Here is a 19809-nt window from a genome sequence, read left to right on the forward strand (position 1 = left end):
ACACTGCATCTACTGCAGACTGCAGCAACAGGTCAGATGGGGACATCGCGTGACCCTCCGTTGTGGACACTAGCTTACTCCCGCCTGACTCGCCGCCCTCAACCCCGGAGCAGCAGTCTTCATCGCCCGAAACTACGCCGCCCCTCTGCGGCCCGCAGGTGCCAGGATACCACGGCAAAACAGAGCCTGCCCAGGTATATCTAAACAAGTACCCGCCTGTACAGTGGGGTTAGGTGGTCATTTTGCAGCTCGTGGTATAGAAATAGACAAGGGCTAGAATATGTGAAAATAGTGCCATATTCTGCCCTGCCTGTAGAAATGTTGGGTAAAAAATAATGCATACAATAGCACAGATGCCTTCACCACGAATGGCTACACAAAGATCTCATATCCCAAGCTTCTCACCGAGCTAATGTTGCAGCTGAAATGATCTCCAGGTCACAAATTCAACCTCACATGATGATGTGATACCAGTTTTCAAGGACAGTACATGTTCTCTTCCCAGAGTATATGATGGGACCAAGGTGATGTTTAGTAGGCTACATGGTTTTAATAATACTTTTGCTTTTCAATGTTTGCCATTTCAAACCATGAGCTGGTTCAAATAATATTTGCCTTGATTTACAAAATGTTCTCATTTGTTTTATCAGTAGGCTACAGCTTTGAAGCTTTTGTGCTTTTCTTTGCCACAGTCCACTTTGGACTGTATGAGATATTTCAGGATTGCACTTTTAACTCACTTGAAATGTTCTCAGTTGCTTGGTTTCAAAACATAACAAATGCCATAATCTGTTCATTGGGACCATCAATGCTATTTTTCATTGCTGTTGCCGGCCACTATTGCTCATGTAAACCTGCTACTGCTGCGCCCCCTGTAACCTCAGATGCACCCGGAGTCATGTTGTTCTGGAGCCGGGCCTGCACACGGCCACATGCTAAACAAAATACAGAGCCCATTCCGTGTCCTGTTAGTGTTTACTTCCTGTCTGCCTTCTTCTGGTGATTTATCTGACGTCCAGCGCTCCGTCTTTTAACCTCTTTTCATTTCTCTTTCCTGATCCTCCTTAGCAACCTTCATTATAGTCCTTGACAGTGGTCTGTACTACTCTATTAACAACGTGTCACATGTTAAGAATTTACAATCAGAATCGAGTATTCAACTAAGCCGTGTAATACAAGTTGTTAGTAGCCTTAAGGGCCTACACAGTTGTTATGCTGCTATACCACATTGCCCTTCATTGGATGTATAATGAGCTGCACTAAACTACATTTTAGCATTTAAAATACCTAGCCATTCTTTTGCGGTTATTTTGGTGAAAGTAACTAGAAAAGTAACTAAAGTAGTGTAACTCATTACATTTCAGAGAGAGTAATTTTGTAATGTAACTTATTACTTTCAAAAGAGAGTAATAAGTAATATGTAATATATTACATTTTGGAAGTAACTTGCCCAACACTGCGTGCGACACATGGCCAAAACTTAGGAGAACACGGCCAGGCAACAGCCGACTTCAGCGTCGGCTAGTCCTCTGGTGACTGCTTGGTGTGTCAGGGCCTTAAAAAGATTCGCGGGAGACTCCCGATTTCATTGCCCTCTCCCTGTTTCCTCCCGGGGTCATATTTCTCCCGCATTTCTCCCGATTTCTGACAAAATCAGATTTACTCAGGACTGTTTCCACTCGGACTTTAAATACAGCTACACCATTGTTTGGTTTCCATGGTAGCGCGTCTCTTTAGTAGTGCGCAACTGAAAGTCTGAGAGGGTGAGGAAGATAGTCACAGAAAACAGAACAAGAATCGACAACTCGACCCTCATACCTGCCAACCCTACCGCTTTTGACATGTTTTACCGCCTACCGACATAGCTGGCTTTCCCTACTGATTTTCAATCTTCCCAAACTATAACAAATAAAAATGACACAACATAGATAGACACTGGACTCGACTTTTGGTGGACACCGTTTGCAGCGTGTCTGTGATCGCATCATACAAACAGTCCTCTGTGTTTCTGAAAGAGAAACAACGTGCAGACAGGGGGTAGCGCAGCGTTGATGACTCACTGATTGATCACTCCCAAATGAGTTTAAGGGAACAGAGATGAGGCATTTGAGTCCTGCAGGATTTCCTCGTCAATATCATTGTCTCGAAAACACATGTTGGCGACTGAACATCCAGTGTTGGTCTTTTCCTGAAGCATCCTTCACCTACAGTGTCTCAACTGAAACAAGACCACAAACACACACAAAATATAATACAATTTTGAGATTTGGGGATATTTATCTCCCATTCTTTCACTTTTTCTGACATTTTCAACACCAAACATGTCGTTAATGTCTCTGTTTAGTGAACTACAGCAATCTGAAAGCATGTACATTATTTATATCACACTTTATCAGTAGAAAAATGCAGGAAATGACTTTTTTAATGCAGTATTTTCTGATTTATGGCACAACACAAAGATATTTCGCTCTGTGCAAACCTTTGACCTATGTCAACAACATGGAACAAGAATATGAACCTGGCTTTATTTAATGTTCACACAAGTTCTACATCCTGACACATCCTTCATCTACACTGTCTCAACTGAAAGAGGACCAGAAACACATTACAAATATAATAAAATGTGGAGACTTTGGGATATTTATCTCCCATTCTTTTACTTTTCGGGCATTTTACAGACCAGACATGTCGTTGATGTCACTGTTTACCAAACTACCACTTTTTCTGAAAAATGCATAAAATGATGCAATATATGTTAAATACATGGTTTATACCTGTAATTACTGGGGTTCCATTTCTTCTGATTGCCTAATTTGGGCATGCACATTTGCTGCGCGCAAACCTACCTCTTTTGGATTTGGAAAGGTTGGCATGTATGGACCCTCTGCTCACTCCTTTCCTGTAAAATACAGGTCCAGCCCACACATATGCTCCATGGTGCTACAGGCCGCAAGGCAGTGCACATACAACTACAATAAGCATGTTAATGTTGATCATACAGCTCCGGCAATCCACTAGCACCCCCCCTCCACATGTCTAACCTACTTTTATGACTTTCGAATCATAAATCCATAATTTCGATTTATGATAGACTTTTGAAACTACAAGAAGATAAGGAGGACTTTTACAAAAAAGTAATAGAGATTTTTGTCCAGAAGGATAGGCAAATGGACTTCATCTTCAAGTCAAGGTAAGACCGCAATTTTATTGAAAATGGGATCTTACTAAGAGAGAACAATTCAATATTTAAATGATAAAATTAAATGTTTTGGGTATCCTTTTGTTGAACTGTCTGTTTAAAATTAATCGAAGCATCAGACTAAAAAAGCTTTTGAAAATAATATTATATTTTGATTTAGGTCAAAATATAATATTTGTAAACCTGAAGAGCCAGTGCCTCACCAGCCATGAACCTCACTGCAGAAGCTTATATATAGAGATCTTGTTGTTTGTGCCCCACCACTTTTGTACATATAAAAACGCCACTGTCTATGCTACATGTGATGACAGTTATGCTCAGTAATTCTAGTCTGAGGGCCTCTGCACACGTCCTCCTACACAACTTTGAGTTGAGCATTCGCTCTGGACTTTCATCCACCTCCGTCCCGTCCCGCTCTCTCCGTCCTGCCGGGGGCCGGCCGGCTGCAGGAATGCGAGTCTGGGTCCCAACCGTCCCAAATGACTGCACACAACAAAAAGGATTTACCTCTTTGTCATGATTGTCCCCTCACACTCTGGCCGGCACAAGACTCGCTAAACTAAAGCGCCCTCCCTCCCTGTGCCACCCTCAACCCTGACCCACCCCCTCATTGTATCCTACCCCCCTCCTCTGCTGCCCCTACCTTTCTCCTGACCCCGGCCGTGTGCATAAAAGACCCATCAGAAGTATCGCTGGCTACATTTACAAGTGAAAGAGGCCCAATAATGGAGCGGTTAGGGAGAAGAATGAGGAGACAGAGGGGCACTCACAGATGTGGAGGTGGGTGGGGAAGGGGGGAGGAAGGAGCAGTGTCCCATTGTTCCACCCCCCCCCCCCCCCAACCCTGATGGAGGGGAGGGAGAAGGGGAGGGTTGGGAAGGGGTGAGGAGGTAAAGTTGGAGGTGAGAGGGGCTTTTTTACACCCGATTTGTCATGACGTAGCATAGAGGGCAAAAGTAGAGAAAAGGGGAGATTAAGGAAGGGGAAAGTGGAAGTAGAAGAAGAAAGTAAAAGGATAGAAGAAAGTGGACAGAGCTGACAGCTTCTCTTTCTGATATCCTCCCTCGACTGTCCCCCTTTCTGCAACTGGAGAGGCTGGTCCGGCTGTTCTGCAGGGAGCGTGTGAAAATAGGCTCAGAGGTCAGAGAGGTGTGTATGTATATGTGTGTGGTGGTCATTTCCACATTATTATGTATGCGTGTGTGTCTCATTGTCCAGAAGGATGGAGATGGCGATACAGCAGCTGGGGTGAAGAGGCCTCTGAGCTGACCTTCGAACCCCTCCCTATTCCTCACACAGCCTGCGTGGTGGTTGGTTAATGAAGTCATCACTGCAGGATCAAGGAGAGATGTGGCATATGAGGCCACGGGTGCTGTCGCAGGACGAGGAGATGCTTCCGAGATGTTGGCGGGACGGTCACCTCCAGCAGGTGACCAGATAACATTCAGACAGAAACAAAGTCAGGGCTGTTGTGAGGTAATCTAAAGAGGTGTTCAAAGTGAGAAACACCTTGTTTTTCTTTTAATCATTCACTATTTTCACACGGAAAGCGAATGGCATCACGACTGAAAACAAGTTGTTTTGTTGGTAAAAGGTACATATTTCCGAGCTTTTGAAAAACAAATAAAGTCCATAACCAATAACGTTGTGTTGTTCCTTCCCAAAGCGGTTGCTCAGTAACCAAGATGGCAAACTTTACTTTTACACCAATAAAGGCAGAGCATAACAGATCCACTCCTTCTGCTCTTTCCTTTCACAATAAAAGCCCTATAAAAGTAAAATAATCCCATTTATTTTTGTATATTCGTCTTGGATTTTAGGGAAAGACTTGAACTCAAAAGAACCAAACCGATGTGTTTTAGAGGGGAACATAAAGGTGGCAGAAAGTTTGATGACACCAATTGAGGAGGAGTGATGAGCAAAGCAGATATTACCATGATGTGGTCACCACGTTCCCTGCATACAAGGCATCATACCATCTCGATTTCTGTAGATTATGCAGTGTTCTGGCAGTGCGTCATAAAACTTGAACAACGCGCCAAGTGTCCTTAAGTTTAAGGGGAATGCAAAAGTATTGGGAGGAAACACAAAAGTAAAAACAAAAAACATATAACCATTAGAGGATTCTGTAGTTATATGAACAATTGTTCTATATATGGTGGCCGACAGGTGCAAACACATTACAACGGCTCAAAACAATTCCATAACTATTTTTTTTAATCACGTCCTCACGACAGACATCTGTGTTCCTTTTCCTGCAGGATTCGACCTTAAGGATGCATTTTTAATCTTAAAAACATTTGAGTGATCATCATTTCAAGTTAATAGGAAAAGATACATCACACACACACACACACACACACACACACACACACACACACACACACACACACACACACACACACACACACACACACACACACACACACACACACACACACACACACACACACACACACACACACACACACACACACACACACACACACACACACACACACACACACACACACACACACACACACACATACACCTGAAAGACCTCTGACACCTGTTCATTTCCGATGGAGAACCTATTAATTTCCTGCTGAAGGAGACAGAGATCACATCTCCTCTGCTTCCTGTTCAGCTGTGACAAACAGCAGCTCCACTCCTCCCCATCAGAGAGCAACATGCATCAACATACAACATGTCCCTTTTCAATTTAACATTCGATTCCTTACACACTTCATCTATCTATAATATCCTGCTTTATATTTTGTTTCTGTATATTTGTATTTCAACATGTATATTTCCTACTTATTTAATGCAAGTGTATTTCTATTTGAGATGTTTACATTTTGGATTTTTTATTAGTCTTTTAATTTATCTAATGTACGATGCCTTGTCTTTTTATGCTGCTGCAATGCAAACATTTCCCAAATTGGGATCAATGAAGTACTTCATATCTCTCTCTTATATTCTCTTTAAGTTGTAACCAAATACGAAAAGTCATGCAGATGGAGAAGCTTCTGTTTTGATCAGCATGAGGTTTTTATAAAAGATGATTATAACTTGTTTAAATTAAAGGCACTCTGGTGCTGTAGTACGGTGGCCGACAGGTGCAAACGGCAGTTAGTCTGTTTGATCATTTCAAGTGCTTTGTCAGTTTATCAGAAATGACTCGGCAAACTAGCTAGCTAGCTAGCTAGCTAGCTAGCTTACAACAGATCGCAATGATAATGTCTCTATCGTGTTTTTAGCTTCTTGCAGCATTTGTATTAGCTCTTTTTTATTTGCAGCGTTTCCTTTATGTAGTGCTTTCATTAAACGCTGCGCATGTTTTGTCAAGTTGGTGAAGATGTTTTTTCGTTTGCATGTGTTTTGGCACATTTGCATCATTTTTGAAACTACAACACGTTTCTCCTGATGGAGTTGCTTTGGGCCCGTCAGCAGCCGAACAGTAGGACTACCTAAACATGACATTAGACAAACATGCAGTGTATTAAATGGAAATGTTTTTTGAATGTCAGAAAGAAAACAGAACATTGTTTTGTTGTGCGTTTGGAGATTTTATTTGTTCATTACACTATAGTACCAGTAATGTGCATTTGGCTTTAGTTGCCAGCATCCAGGCACTTCAGCGGCGGCTGAAACTGGTTACTCGGTGTTCATGTAACAACCCTGTAAACAATGTATGCTCCTCATTGTGAGACTTACAACGAGAGAATGTCATTTATTGGCAGGGTTACAAAAAATAAAAGAAACTACATTCCACTAATAGTGTACTCTTACCGTCTGGGCTTCAGAGACGAACACACACAGTCAAATAGATACAAAAAAACGACAGATTTTTGCATGGAGTCTGGTTAGTTTCCAGGCTCCATGTCGGACCCATTGTATCCTTCATAGAAGTAAAGTGCATTTTGAGTGTGATTAAACACACAGGCAACATCCTTACAATACATTTGACATTAATTCAACTACACATCATTTTTTTGTGAACTCTGCTTCACAATCTTAGCAAAAGGAAGTCTTTACTGCCCTCTGGTGCAGAAATGATGATCTCTAAAAACTACAACATCCACAACAACACTATATCAAGTAAAGCCCTTCTTAGGTCTTTAGATTTCTTCCTCCTTGTTGATGTCTTTAAAAATAGACATGACACTCCAAAGGAAAGGAGGAAATCCCATCGAAATGACATTTATTAAAAAGCAGCTGCTATTTAAATGATAATGGGTTCTTATTTAAGATCACATATTGGTGGATAACCTTATAATTATTGTATATTTCTAATAACATTTATTAGATTTGGTTCAGCACCAATGACAGCTAAAACATTTTCTGCCTAAAACTCTGGTTTTTAATGTGTCTCAAGGAATTGCATCCCACTACTCACATGTGTTGCAAAGTGAGTTGTAGTAATAAAAGTAGTAGAGTAGTAAGTAGTAAATTGTCTTATATATATATTTTCCATAACACATTAAAACATTCAGAAGTTTTTAATTTAACAACCCTGATCCATTTTAGTAAAACTCCCAGAAGGCACTTAGCCTCCAGCTGCTGCGGGGGGGATCCTGCGAGAGAAGTGGGAGTGAAATGTGTGCGTCTGTGTAAAAGTGAAAAGAGGGCATTGGTCAAAGTTAAATAAATACTGAATAAATAGTCTTTAAGACATAACTGATGTTTACCAACTGCAGCTGAAGCCTGGACCACCTTTAGGGTTCATCAATTAAAGGAATTGTGGTTGAGGTAGAGCGTGGCAGAAATCCTGCTTTTGTAATGTTCAGAGTTTGACGTGTACCAACAATGCTTTCTAGGAACCTTAGCATGCTTTGAATGTGATTTAAATTCCGCTGTGCAGGAGGACTCCTCGACGCTGCTCTGACCGCCATGTGAGGGACAGACTCTGTTCCTCTTCGCTGACTCACCTCAAAGCCTTCCACACCTTAGAAATCAACAATCAGATTGCACCTTGGCTCACAGAAAGAGGTTGATTTTGGCGGGGATTGCCTTACAGCCGGTGGTGGAGAAGTACTGTCCCTGGGCGGGGGTGTAGAGCATGTCGCCCCCTACTGCCTCTACCACGTCCGTGCGGCCGCAGCTGCCCCGCTGGCAGAGCTGCGAGCGGACGCAGCGCTCCACGTGGCGTCGGCTCAGCGGCAGGAAGGGGACGAAGCGGGTGATGAGCTTCTGCTGGATCACCCTGGACTGGAAGAAGCCGCCTGGAGAGAGAAGCTCACTTTAGTTTGCTTCACCTGACAGACACCCAGCGTGCTTCAGGAGAGCCCTTCTCCACTGGAATTCATTCTGTGCTGGGGATAGTTTGGTCAGCAGTGTTTTCAACTTGTGATACACTTAAAGAGGCCCCTTCCCTATGCTGTCATGTGTAGGTATTGTGTGCATGTAAATGGTCTGCAAAGGCTAAAATCCCAAACTTCCCTCCAGAGGGAGTTTCTCTCCCCCACACTGAATATTTCTCACAATAACAAAAAGTGGCAGACTACTTAGACTACAACTTAAGGTACTATTAAACTTAAGAAGGTAGATTGAATCGCAAGAAATAATTTATACTGATTTCAGAGCGACGTGGCTACAACCTCAACCCGCATATAGCTTAGCGTGTCGTCGCGCCAGCTGCCGTATGAAACTAGTCACTCACTCTGACTGGTCCACCAGTGCCTTTGTCGCTTTAATGAATATTTGTACAGTTCGGTAAAAGAGAATGAACAGGAAATGTAGCGAGAAAAGCTAAAATAAAGGATAGTGTCATGTGAAGTTTCGCTCTTCCTCCATGGATGATGTTAGCATAGCAACCCCAAGCCAGTCTGACTAATCGATAGCAAGATTTAGAGGATACAAACAAAATGATTCTTGTATTATCTTTGGCGTGACGTAACAGGATAATAACCGGGAAACCGATGGAATATTAATTATTCACGATACATTGCTTTTGTATAAGTAGGTAGTAAGGACTTGTTGCCATTACAATGCTAACACAGGGGTTGTGACTCAAAGTATAAGAACTGCCTCTTGGAAAAAGGGTGTCAGTGGTTCCAACATTGAGCTCATTATTGTGCATTCCACTGAGAAGGCTTCTTATTAGGATACACATTTACATATAGCAACTCTTCAGTCCGTATACCTCTCTGAATATTTGACAGTTAAATATCAAAGGACACTCACTTGTTGTGCTGTTGTAGACCGCCTGTGCGATGGCTTCCTGCAGGTGTTCCAGCTGGATGTCCTCCCTCTCCTGCCCCGCCTGCCGGTTCTCTAAAGCCACTCTGTTGATCACCTCCTCTCCGGTGGTCCTGCGGGGACCACACACAACACACGTTTTATAATTAGGGAACTATTTTCTGTTGGAAGTCATAGGACACTAACAGCTCGTCTCTCTCATGGAGGTGACAGTTCAGTCACTGTGAACTCTTATTTCTGTCGTCCATCATTTTCAGATTTGAGCAAAATAGTATTTTTTCATTTGCATGTGTTTTGGCACATTTGTGTTTTTATATTTACATTGTTTTTTAAGTGCAGTGCATTTCTCCTAAGGAAGTGTTTTTGGGCTGTAGTGACACATGCACCTGTCGGCCGCCGTACAATTAACCTTGAACAGCTGTCTGTTTAAAATAAATGAAAATAAATGTATCCTCATGCATTCATTTGTGTGTGTGTGTGTGTGTGTACCCGATGAAGACGTAGATGGCCTTCCGGTAGTTCGTGCGAAACACAACGTGGGAGGGACCAAGGAAAGGCTCCAAAACATCGATGAGACCTGGAGGCATCTTCTCCATCTCGTCAAAAAAGAAGACGGAGCGAGCGCACTCCGTCAGGTTCCCCTGCACCCAACTCTTCAACTCCTCCTGCAAACAATTAATCATGATTATTCACTATTGTGATTAACGCCATTACATTCTTTAATCAATTCCCACCACTAATAAAGACACACCTAATTGTTTCTTATCTTTGATTATACTCATGATGATTGGTGATGGATGATGATGAGATAAAGATGAACACTACCTAATGACCTCTAACCTACCCTGTATTCCTTGACCCGGTCAGGTAAGGGGAAGTGCAGCGTGGGAACAAACTGATGGACGTACGGGCTGCTCATCGCAGAGCTGTACAGATGATTTCCCAGCATGGAGCTGACCATGGTCTTCCCCGTCCCAGAGGCGCCATGGAAAGACAGCACCAGGGGCCGCTCGGGGCTTTTATTCTGAAGGAACTTCGCCACCTCCTCTGACACTATGTCCTGAGCCAGATGTTGTCCATAAACATTCTTGTAAAGGTCCCACTCCAGATCTGAAATTAAGGGAATAAAGATTTGTTTGATGTTATTGTTAAAGTATTGGTTAAGTTATTCTCAACACTTATTTGTCTTTACCCGGAGCTAAAAGACCTTTAAAGACAGGAAAACACTACTACATTGACTTTTTGGGGGAATTCCTTACGGCTGATGATGTTACATAAAATGACGATCCTTACGGCTTCTGTCCCATGACTTTGGTCATTTATAACCCTCTAAACAATATCCAAAAAGATCATTTTCAAGCTCAGGATATCTGTTGCTTGGAATTGGACTTCGTATGTCTAGATTGCCACATTTAATTAGATGTTCTCAACAAATACTGTTTAAGTGTCACATTTTCAACACAATTCAGTTACAGATAAGACTTAGCTACTTGCAAAACAATGATTTGTTCCAATCTATTTGAACAGTATCTGCAATGTTAAATATGAGAGAACACATCCTGTGTTATGCTAGTTAGCATAACAGCTAACGTGACTACAGTAGGCTATAAGGTAGCTCTTCGTGACAACCTCAGTTATTTTACAGTTTCAGTACACGAACAAAACATATAATGTATGACACAATTGGCTGAAACAACCTCCCTATAGATACTTTCCATGTTAAACTAAGCCAGCTGACTGACAGAAAGCAGCACCCATTACTTAACGCGAGCAAGCTCCAACATACATATCTGGTCTTACCTCTGATATGTGGCTTAAAGTCGCACTCACAGCTTTCTGATATGCTGCAGTAGACTTTCTGATACCAAACACCAAAAACGGGGTTAAAAAGGTATAATAGCAGCACAGACAGGATGGCCAACATTTTGGCTGCCTGCTGGCAGACAGGAAACCGGAATGGACCTTCTGCTAACGACGATCGGTTAGTTTGGTAGTTTCTTAATTTCGAGGAAGTCGTCCAGAAACAGGTACCAGAAATGACAGTAACGACTTCATTTCCCAGAAAGCATCTGGAACCGGTCGTATCGTGTATGTTATCCATCCATGGTGTCGGCCACGTTGGAGGATCGCAGTCACAGTCCAGAATGCACAGCGGATAAACACAACATCTGGAAAAATACTCACTATACTTATCACTTTATGTGCAGTCTTTTATTACACAAGTGATATAACAAATATTATGTATGAGATAATGTTGGACATTATGGTAAAATGCAATATATTATTTAGGCAATAAATAATTAAACCAGCAAATTAGAGTTATTTTTATAATAAACTGTAATGTTTTATAGAAATAATGCACCCTAAAAATAAAACCTTATCCCAAAAGGTAATTTATACAGTAGAGGGTGCTAATAATGTAAAAATGATCTTTTATGGAGCCATAGTGGTGTTTAAAGGTCCCATGAGCTTTTCCGGTTATTGCCCGTCTCCTTGTGTGTTCGCTTTTTCTGCATGTAAACGGTCTGCAAAGTCACAAACCCTCAAAGTACACCCTGTAGCGAGTACAACTCTAACACAGAAAAGACCTGTCTGTGCTGCCCCAGAACGCCTCGTTGGACATTTTTCTTTTTCCATTGTTTTCTTCGTGGCCATAGTGGCGTAACACCGACCAAATGGAATCCGCGGAGCTCTGCACACACACACACACACACACACACACACGCACGCACACACACACACACACACACACACACACACACACACACACAGCACACACACACACGCACACACACACACACACACACACACACACACACACACACACACACACACACACACACACACACACACACACACACACACACACACACACACACACACACACACACACACACACACACACACACACACACACACAGCCTTATCTTTTCTCAGCCGCGGCTCCGCAGATCTCCGCACACACTGCTCGGGCTGCGTTCCAGGCCCGGTTCTACGGGGTGCATAAGTGTGTTTATCTCAGTTGAGTCGTTATGCACCCTCATTTGAAAAATTAAAAGTGAAAAAAAAAGAAAAAGTGAAAGATATTACATATATAATAACAACAATAATAATAGTAGTGATAATAATAATAATAATAATATAGTTGAAATAAAATAAATTGTATTTGTGGTTAAATAACATTGTCTGCTGCATTTATTTGGTCAATTTAAACGGTAAGTAATGTTATTATGTCAGGTGCGCGTGAGCTGTGCCGCTGCGCGTTCGTCATCTGCAAGGTGCTTACACAGCAGTCAATGATGATGTCGTGGACAATGGCCGTCTTCGTTGCCCCAAACACCGCCACCCCTCGGCGGCCCGCAAGTGCCAGAGGACCTCGGCAAAACAGAGCCTGCCCAGGTATATTTAAAAGTACCCACTCGCCTGTCCAGTGGGGTAAGGCGCTCATTTTTGCAGCTCATGGTTTCAAAACAGATTGGCTGGAATATTCATGTCAAAAAGTTGCCATCTTCTGCTATGCATGTAGACATTTCGGTCTTGAAAGGGGAGTGATTTGTAAAATATCCATAAAGAAAAAGTAAATCTGTTTACAGTTCTGTTTCATATGGGTGTTGACATGTATCCATAGATCTCTTCATTTTGCTCTCAAAGCAAGAGGAGGTGAGGACCCCCCTAGAGGGTGTTAGGTCCACTCCCCACTTGTAAAAATAGCACTTTACCACTGCACCCTCTCTAATCTCAGATGCACCCTGAGTCATTTTGTTCTGGAGCCGGGCCTGCTGAGTTCCGCGTTGTCTCGCAGTCTCGCAGACCCCACGCAGCAACCAGGAAACGACACCATTAATCCACCTCTCACTGTCCGCTCCTCGAGCCCCACAGGGCGGAGCAGCGAGCCCCGCATCGTCCCGCCAACACGGCACCCAGACCCCACGCAGCATTCTCATCTGTTCGTCATTACTGGTGTCATTTTCTGGTTGCCAACAAACGCCATTGTAAAACGTAATCACTGATGTTCCGCTGTCACGGTGGTGGACTCATCAGAACAGAGTGGGCGAGCTGACCAATCAGAGCACAGTGGGCTCATAGGGAGGGAGGGGGGGCAGGAGCTCCAACAGGCCGTGTAGGACAGAGAGTGAATACACATACTATACAGAGATGCTGTGAGAAACCAATGTGAGTTTGGAAAATTGAACAATGTAAATCTATTCTAGTAGACCTCAACAATGGAATTATGATCAGTAGAAATGGCCATGACATGGGATCTTTAATGAATTTAATATATTCATTAAATTGGCCCGACTTGAAAAACTGATCTGAAAAACCTGGCCTGATTTTGGAAAGGTTGTTGTGATATATTCCCCTTGTGCTTTATTCCAAATACACACACAATCTAGCAACAATACAGATCCATTTGCAACCTCAATTTCATCACCTCAAAGAACATTAAAAACCCCGCATTTATTCTCACTTGTAACTGACAGACAATGTGACAGCATTAGCAAACAGTGAGGTAAACATGTTTATTTACATTTCAGATAAATATGAGACATTATTAATAAGGTTATGGACATGATCTGTACCTGTGTACTGTGAGTGTGTGGTTAGAGGCAGTTCACTCACTTCCAATTCATATAGTGGTATTAAAAGAAGTAAGAGTAATGAGTAAGAAAAGGGAAGTTTAAACAAAATAGTTGTGAACTGACCCTAGCACTGGTTACAATACCACTAATCACATCATGTATTTACTTCACATTAGAATATCCTTATGATAAACACATGATGATGAACATAAGATTTAAAAAGGGAGATAAAATGTTATTCTGTTCTGCGTTGTACAATATGACACACACTTTGTATGGTCTTTTTGTTAAGGAAGGTCCAGCCTTCAGGAAGACATAAAAACATTGCGATACATTAAGCTAACAGACCAAGGCACAGCCTCATTTCAGAAACTATTTAGCACGACTTCCTGTTTCTTCTGCAGAAGAAAAGCAAAATAACTCGACACAGTTGCACATATTTACACTGATATATTCCCTTCACATTTTGGTTCCATACGGGCTAGATGAAGTTCTCTGGCTTTGACATATTGGGACATAGCGTGATGTAAATCAAAATGGGTAAATAAGCTGAATGGTAAATGAGAATAAAGTGATTTTGTAAGAACACAAAGCACTCATCCCGGATAAAACAGTTATTCAAAAACAGGTCTGGGGTCAGCGTGGTCTGACAGGTGGCTCAAGCCTGTTGGACAAGGCGGTCAGCACCTGGTCAAACTTGGCGTGTCGCAGAACTTGGCTCTCCTCGGCTCCCCTGCTCCCCCAAAGCAGCCTCATCTGGAAATCGGTCAGGAAGAGCTCCAGGACCTCCGCCTGACCCTGAAAACCTGCAATCAATCAAGAAGGGGTTACCATCATGGATCGACTGCAGAGTTCACAATTTGTTTTCAATAACTGATTTTCTTAGTTTATAAGTTTTAACCTTATTTAGAAAATAAATACATTATTTTAATACTAAATTCAGGAGAAACACAACTTGGAAACAGACATCTCACTCCTCTGGCTGTGCAAATAAAAAAACTAAACAAAAAAACAGTACCGAGACAAGTTGACTTCAATTCAATTTATTTTGTCATCAGAGTTGACATAATTGTATTATTACGTTAAAAGTGATATAATTCAGTTAAATAAAAAGTATTAAAGGGGCTTTATTCTGCTCACTTTCAGCTTCATATCAGTATGTAGTGTCTCTCCTGGGACATGTCTCCACGCTTTAATGTTCAAAAATCTCTTTATTGTTCTCATACTGCCTGTGCTGCAGCACCTCTTTTCACCCTCTGTCTGAAACCAGAGCCCAGTCTGCTCTCATTGGTTAGCTGGCTAGCTCTGTTGTGATTGGCCAACCGCGTGTCATGTACAATGTGTAAAAGTGCTAGCCAATAGAAATGTAACATAGTGATGTCACTATGTTGCATAAGGAAACTATATCTGTTTTGTTACTACCACCATTAGCGACCAAAGCTCAAAGTCTTCAAAGTATTTGCAAAATGTCTGCTATTCAGCAATGTCATGAATTCTTACAAGTGTTGATCAACAGCGCATCTCTCTCTACTCTCTCACCTTGTAGTTTGCTCTCAGCGTTGGAGCGATAGATTCCCCCGAGCTGAGCGATGGTCCTTGCCGCCCCCAGGTGGAACATGACCACATCCACCCCGGCTTCCGCCACCTCCCACGGCTCTGTCCCCTCACCCACCGCCATGCTCTTCTCCAGCAGAGAAAGGAGGGGTAGGACGTGGGGGAAGCTGGTGTTGGACAGCGGACAGCTTTCTGGAGGACAGACATATACAGAGTTAACATTGCAAAAATCAGGCCACACAAAAACTTTGCTGAAAAAAACTAGACTTTGGATTTTACGGCTGTATCAAATGTGTATGCGCATGTGTATTGACAAACATTGGGAAACAAGATCATATTACTGCTGTATTAGCTGCATTGCACATGCTCCTTATAAAATACAGAATACAATTTCAAACTCTTCTCTTAGCCTTCAACGCCCTTAATGGTTTCCTTTTTGATACACCATATCTGGCTCAGGCTTACCTTCAACCAGCCCCTAGTAATGCGGTACACACTGTAAAGCCAGATCAGACACATTTGTAATTTGTGATATTTGGGTACATAAATCATATTTCAATGATTGAATAATAGAACGTGTTTTTTGTTAAATGGGACCCCTACCTCTCCCATCATTCAGACTCTTCATAAAGGGCCTTAGAGTTTTCTCGTAGAGAATAGCGCCCTCTGTGTGTCGCTGCCGTAACACCGTCCAGGTCTGCTCCAGACGGCACACCTGAGAGACAGAATAACGCCTCCATTAAAACCTGCTATCAGTGCATGCAGGGGAACCACAGATTCAAACTGAGGACTGAGAAGCATCAAACTTAAAGGGGCCCTATTGTGCTTTTGGGGGTTTCATCTTTCCTGGTTTGGTCTGCATTTCCCAAAGTGCACACCAGAGGGAGTTTCTCTCCCACACACTCTCCCCCTGCCTGAACAGGTGGATTGTAGTCCTTTGTTTACTTTGGTAACATAATGACATAACCAGTTAACACTTGTGCTTCTATTGGCTAGCGCTCCAACACATTGTACGTGAGGGGCGGGACATATCAAAGCTGTTGATCACTCACAACAGAGCTGGCCAGCTAACCAATCGGAGCAGACTGGGCTCTGGTTTCAGACAGAGGGTGAAAAGAGGTGCTGCAGCACAGGCAGTATGAGGAAAATGAAGAGCTTTTTGAACATTAGAGCATGGAGACTTGTCACAGGAGAGGCACAATATACACATATTAAACCTGCAAATGAGCAAAATAGTACTATACTAGTGACATTTTCTGGATTGTCATGGTCCTTTCCTCTCAAGTAGTATAGTAGTAGTAGTAGTAGTAGTAGTAGTAGTAGTAGTAGTAGTAGTAGTAGTAGTAGTAGTAGTAGTAGTAGTAGTAGTAGTCAAAATAATTCAAATGTTTGCCTTATTAAACTCTAAAAAGGTAACTCTATGAAAATGAGGTTGATTGACCATGAATGCCAAGAAGATAAATACAACTTGTGGCAAAGAATTAAATTGGATTAAAAGGTATAACCCAGATGTGGGTGATGTTATGCTCGATACAAACAGGTCCAACCAGGACAAAAGATGTGAAGGGAAGACAACAGAAAAGTTAAGAAAAAGGACAGTTCAATATTGAATCTAATTTAGCTCACACTGGTATTTGAGCGAAATTAAAAAGAATATCTTCCTTCTATAGTGTTTTTATAATAGTATAGTAGTATTTTGTACATAAAATGTGTTAATCTCAAGAAAAAACCCTTTGAACAGGGATTTGACATGTGATGCTAAGTGTGATTTTAGTGCGAAAGTATAAGAAGGTTTTCAGTATTAAAAAGAATATATTTTCTTGTAGATAGCTAACTTGACATGAAGGACACAGTTAGGGTTAATAGGCAATCAAAGGTCGTATTGCAGTATTATCAAAGTACAGCAGTGCTTTTTATTTGTTATCTCCAGTGGGTAACAAGTTATACTTCAGGTTATAAAACACATGGTTCTTGTCCTTAGCCTAGGCTACTTTCAAACGTGTGTAAAAAAGAAGCTGCGACAGTGATACTGGTATCCCTACATCATTGTTGTCCCTAAAACACCCAAATGCGGGCGAAAGAAACACATAGAACAAATAGATATAGATTTATATTTGAATAACAATCAACTTCACTCAATGCCCCACAGATCAATACAAAACAACAATATATCAACTAAAAAGGTGATTGACCCACACTCTCAAGAGGACAGGGATTCTTTGATTTGATGAAGAAATCTGTGAAACTATAGTCTGCTACTCTTCTAACAGCTATTTTTACACTCCACCACACCACCAAATGACTCCATGGTTACCGTGCTAATCTCAAATCTGTATGTCCTATATATATTGTGCACTGTTGGAGGAGCCTGTGACCTGAGTACTTCATTATCTACACTGTAGCTAATGTGCAAATGACAATAAAGTCTTGAAACTATTTGCTTGTGTACCAACCATTTTTTTCAAATGGTATTGTTGTTTTTGCCCACCAGGGAATATGTTTTCTGTTCCGTGAGCTATCGTGAGCTATAATGCTTTTTGGGGTTTTCCCTCTGTGTTATATAGGTTTGTGTGCATGTTAATGGTCTGCAAAGGCTAAAATCCCAAAGTTCCCGAAGCTCTGGTTTCAGACAGAGGGTGAAATGAAGAGCTGCAGCACAGGCAGTATGAGAAAAATAAAGATAAAATGAACATTAAAGCATGGAAACATCTCACAGTAGAGACACTAAATACAAATATGAACCTGTAAAGGAGCATACTAGGGAGGGAACCTTAAGTATAATGTACTCCACTGCGCTTTATGCTTAACAACGGCCCTTAAAGGTGGGGTAGGTCATTTTGGAGAAACCAGCTCGAGTGCGCTAGAATTAGAAAATACACAACCGGAGAAAATCTGCCACTTCCTCACAGAGCCCCTCCTCCAACACACATGAACGCCCACATGACCAATGAGGGCACGAGATGAGTTTGTGCACAGATGGAAGGCTGACAGGCAGGTAGGCCATCCAGTTACTTTAGCCGGGCCGGCTCAGATGATTGGTCGTGCTTTTTACAGCGCCACGGCTTCCACAGATGATGTTTTTTTATGTATTTATTGTCAAAGCATTTCATATATTCATTGCTATCGGGACGTTAAGAGCATTCCATGGAATATAACAAAAAGTGTTTCTGAAGTGAATTACATACCCCACCTTTAACAGTTACAAATCACTAACTTTCAGCCTCTGATGGCTAATTGCTTGGATTGCTTTCCAGGTGACTATCTAGGTTATATGATGTGTGTTTACCTGCGGCAGCTCTAAAGCTCTCATGACGGCAGTGAAGCCAAACATGTTGCCCATGGTGCTCTTGAGCTCCGCTGCTATTTGGATGATTTTATGCAGCAGGCTCGCCCTCTCCTCAGTCGTCCCTGTGCAGCCCAACACATCCACAGCCAACATGATGGACATGGTTTGCAACCTGCAGACAGGGGAGTTTCTAACAGTTAGTGAACATCACATTAATATGGTCACATCAGCCATATTTCACCAGGGAGGAGCATCACACAACATCATACATTGCTTTGGGAGGTAAATATAGAGGTGGATGAAGTACTACTTTTATCTTCAAATACTCTATAACAAGTAAAGTCATGAATGCAAAGTAAAGATACAGAAGTATTATCAGCTTAATGTATCGAATATCGAATACTGAGCCAATTTGAGATAGTTGGTAGAAATAGTAGTACAGTACTGCATAATGTCCTAAAAGCATACCACGATGAGTGTTAAATACATTTGGTGGTTAAATACATCACTTGCCTGCAAAATGCAGTGAAGTACACTTTTAAGGGTCCCTATTATACTGTTTTTCATCAATATATTATAGGTCTCAGATAAATACAAACATGTCTCTGAAGTGCTTGGCTCGTAATACCAAACGGATAATTGCAGCATTACCCATAATCCCCTCTGTTTCAGCCCTGATTCAAAGTGCTGATTCTCTGTCTGTTACTTTAGATGAAAATAAGGAGCCCCTCCCCACACCCCTCTGAGAGAGATTTGGTTACAAAGAACTCAATAGCCGCGTTCACACTGCGGTACTTTTCCCACAAAGGTTCATGCGAACTTAGTTCATGATCGCGTTCACACCAAAAAGAGCCGGTACTAAAAGTAGTTCATGCGAACCTTTTTACCCCCTCGAAAGTCCCTGCTAGAGAGCAGGGACTTTCGAGCGGCTCTTTTTTGAGAAAAGAGCTATATTTCTGATTGGCTGGGTGGATTGCAAACCACGCCCCGTAAAACTCCCAAAAAGT

The 19809-nt window shown here is 42.0% G+C and overlaps 2 protein-coding genes and 1 long non-coding RNA gene across 3 annotated transcripts in view; 1 reads left to right on the plus strand and 2 right to left on the minus strand.

Moving 5' to 3' along the window:
- The first annotated feature begins 6336 nt into the window (after positions 1-6336).
- LOC117453106 (uncharacterized) lies at positions 6337-10328 on the plus strand. Its single transcript, XR_004552827.1, has 3 exons — positions 6337-6641; positions 9881-10017; positions 10250-10328. It is a non-coding gene; the product is annotated as an uncharacterized lncRNA (long non-coding RNA).
- tor2a (torsin family 2, member A) lies at positions 6728-11458 on the minus strand. Its single transcript, XM_034091976.1, has 5 exons — positions 11183-11458; positions 10227-10492; positions 9872-10047; positions 9368-9495; positions 6728-8406 (listed from the first exon to the last, which is right to left on the minus strand). Exons 1-5 carry the CDS (start codon positions 11304-11306, stop codon positions 8162-8164), a joined length of 939 nt encoding a protein of 312 aa, XP_033947867.1. The 5' UTR covers positions 11307-11458; the 3' UTR covers positions 6728-8161.
- Positions 11459-13888: 2430 nt separating this feature from the next.
- The window catches only part of LOC117452192 (SH2 domain-containing protein 3C-like), a 29313-nt gene continuing 23392 nt past the window's right edge, over positions 13889-19809 (minus strand). The window contains exons 6-9 of the mRNA XM_034090682.2: positions 18803-18974; positions 16120-16231; positions 15502-15708; positions 13889-14768 (exon numbers count right to left, since the gene is read on the minus strand). Of these exons, the coding sequence (XP_033946573.1) occupies positions 14599-14768; positions 15502-15708; positions 16120-16231; positions 18803-18974 (661 nt within the window). The 3' untranslated portion in view covers positions 13889-14598. The remainder of the gene's footprint in view (positions 14769-15501; positions 15709-16119; positions 16232-18802; positions 18975-19809) is intronic.

The sequence above is a fragment of the Pseudochaenichthys georgianus genome, chromosome 9 (genome assembly GCF_902827115.2).
Source record: "Pseudochaenichthys georgianus chromosome 9, fPseGeo1.2, whole genome shotgun sequence".
Taxonomy (NCBI): Eukaryota; Metazoa; Chordata; class Actinopteri; order Perciformes; family Channichthyidae; genus Pseudochaenichthys; species Pseudochaenichthys georgianus.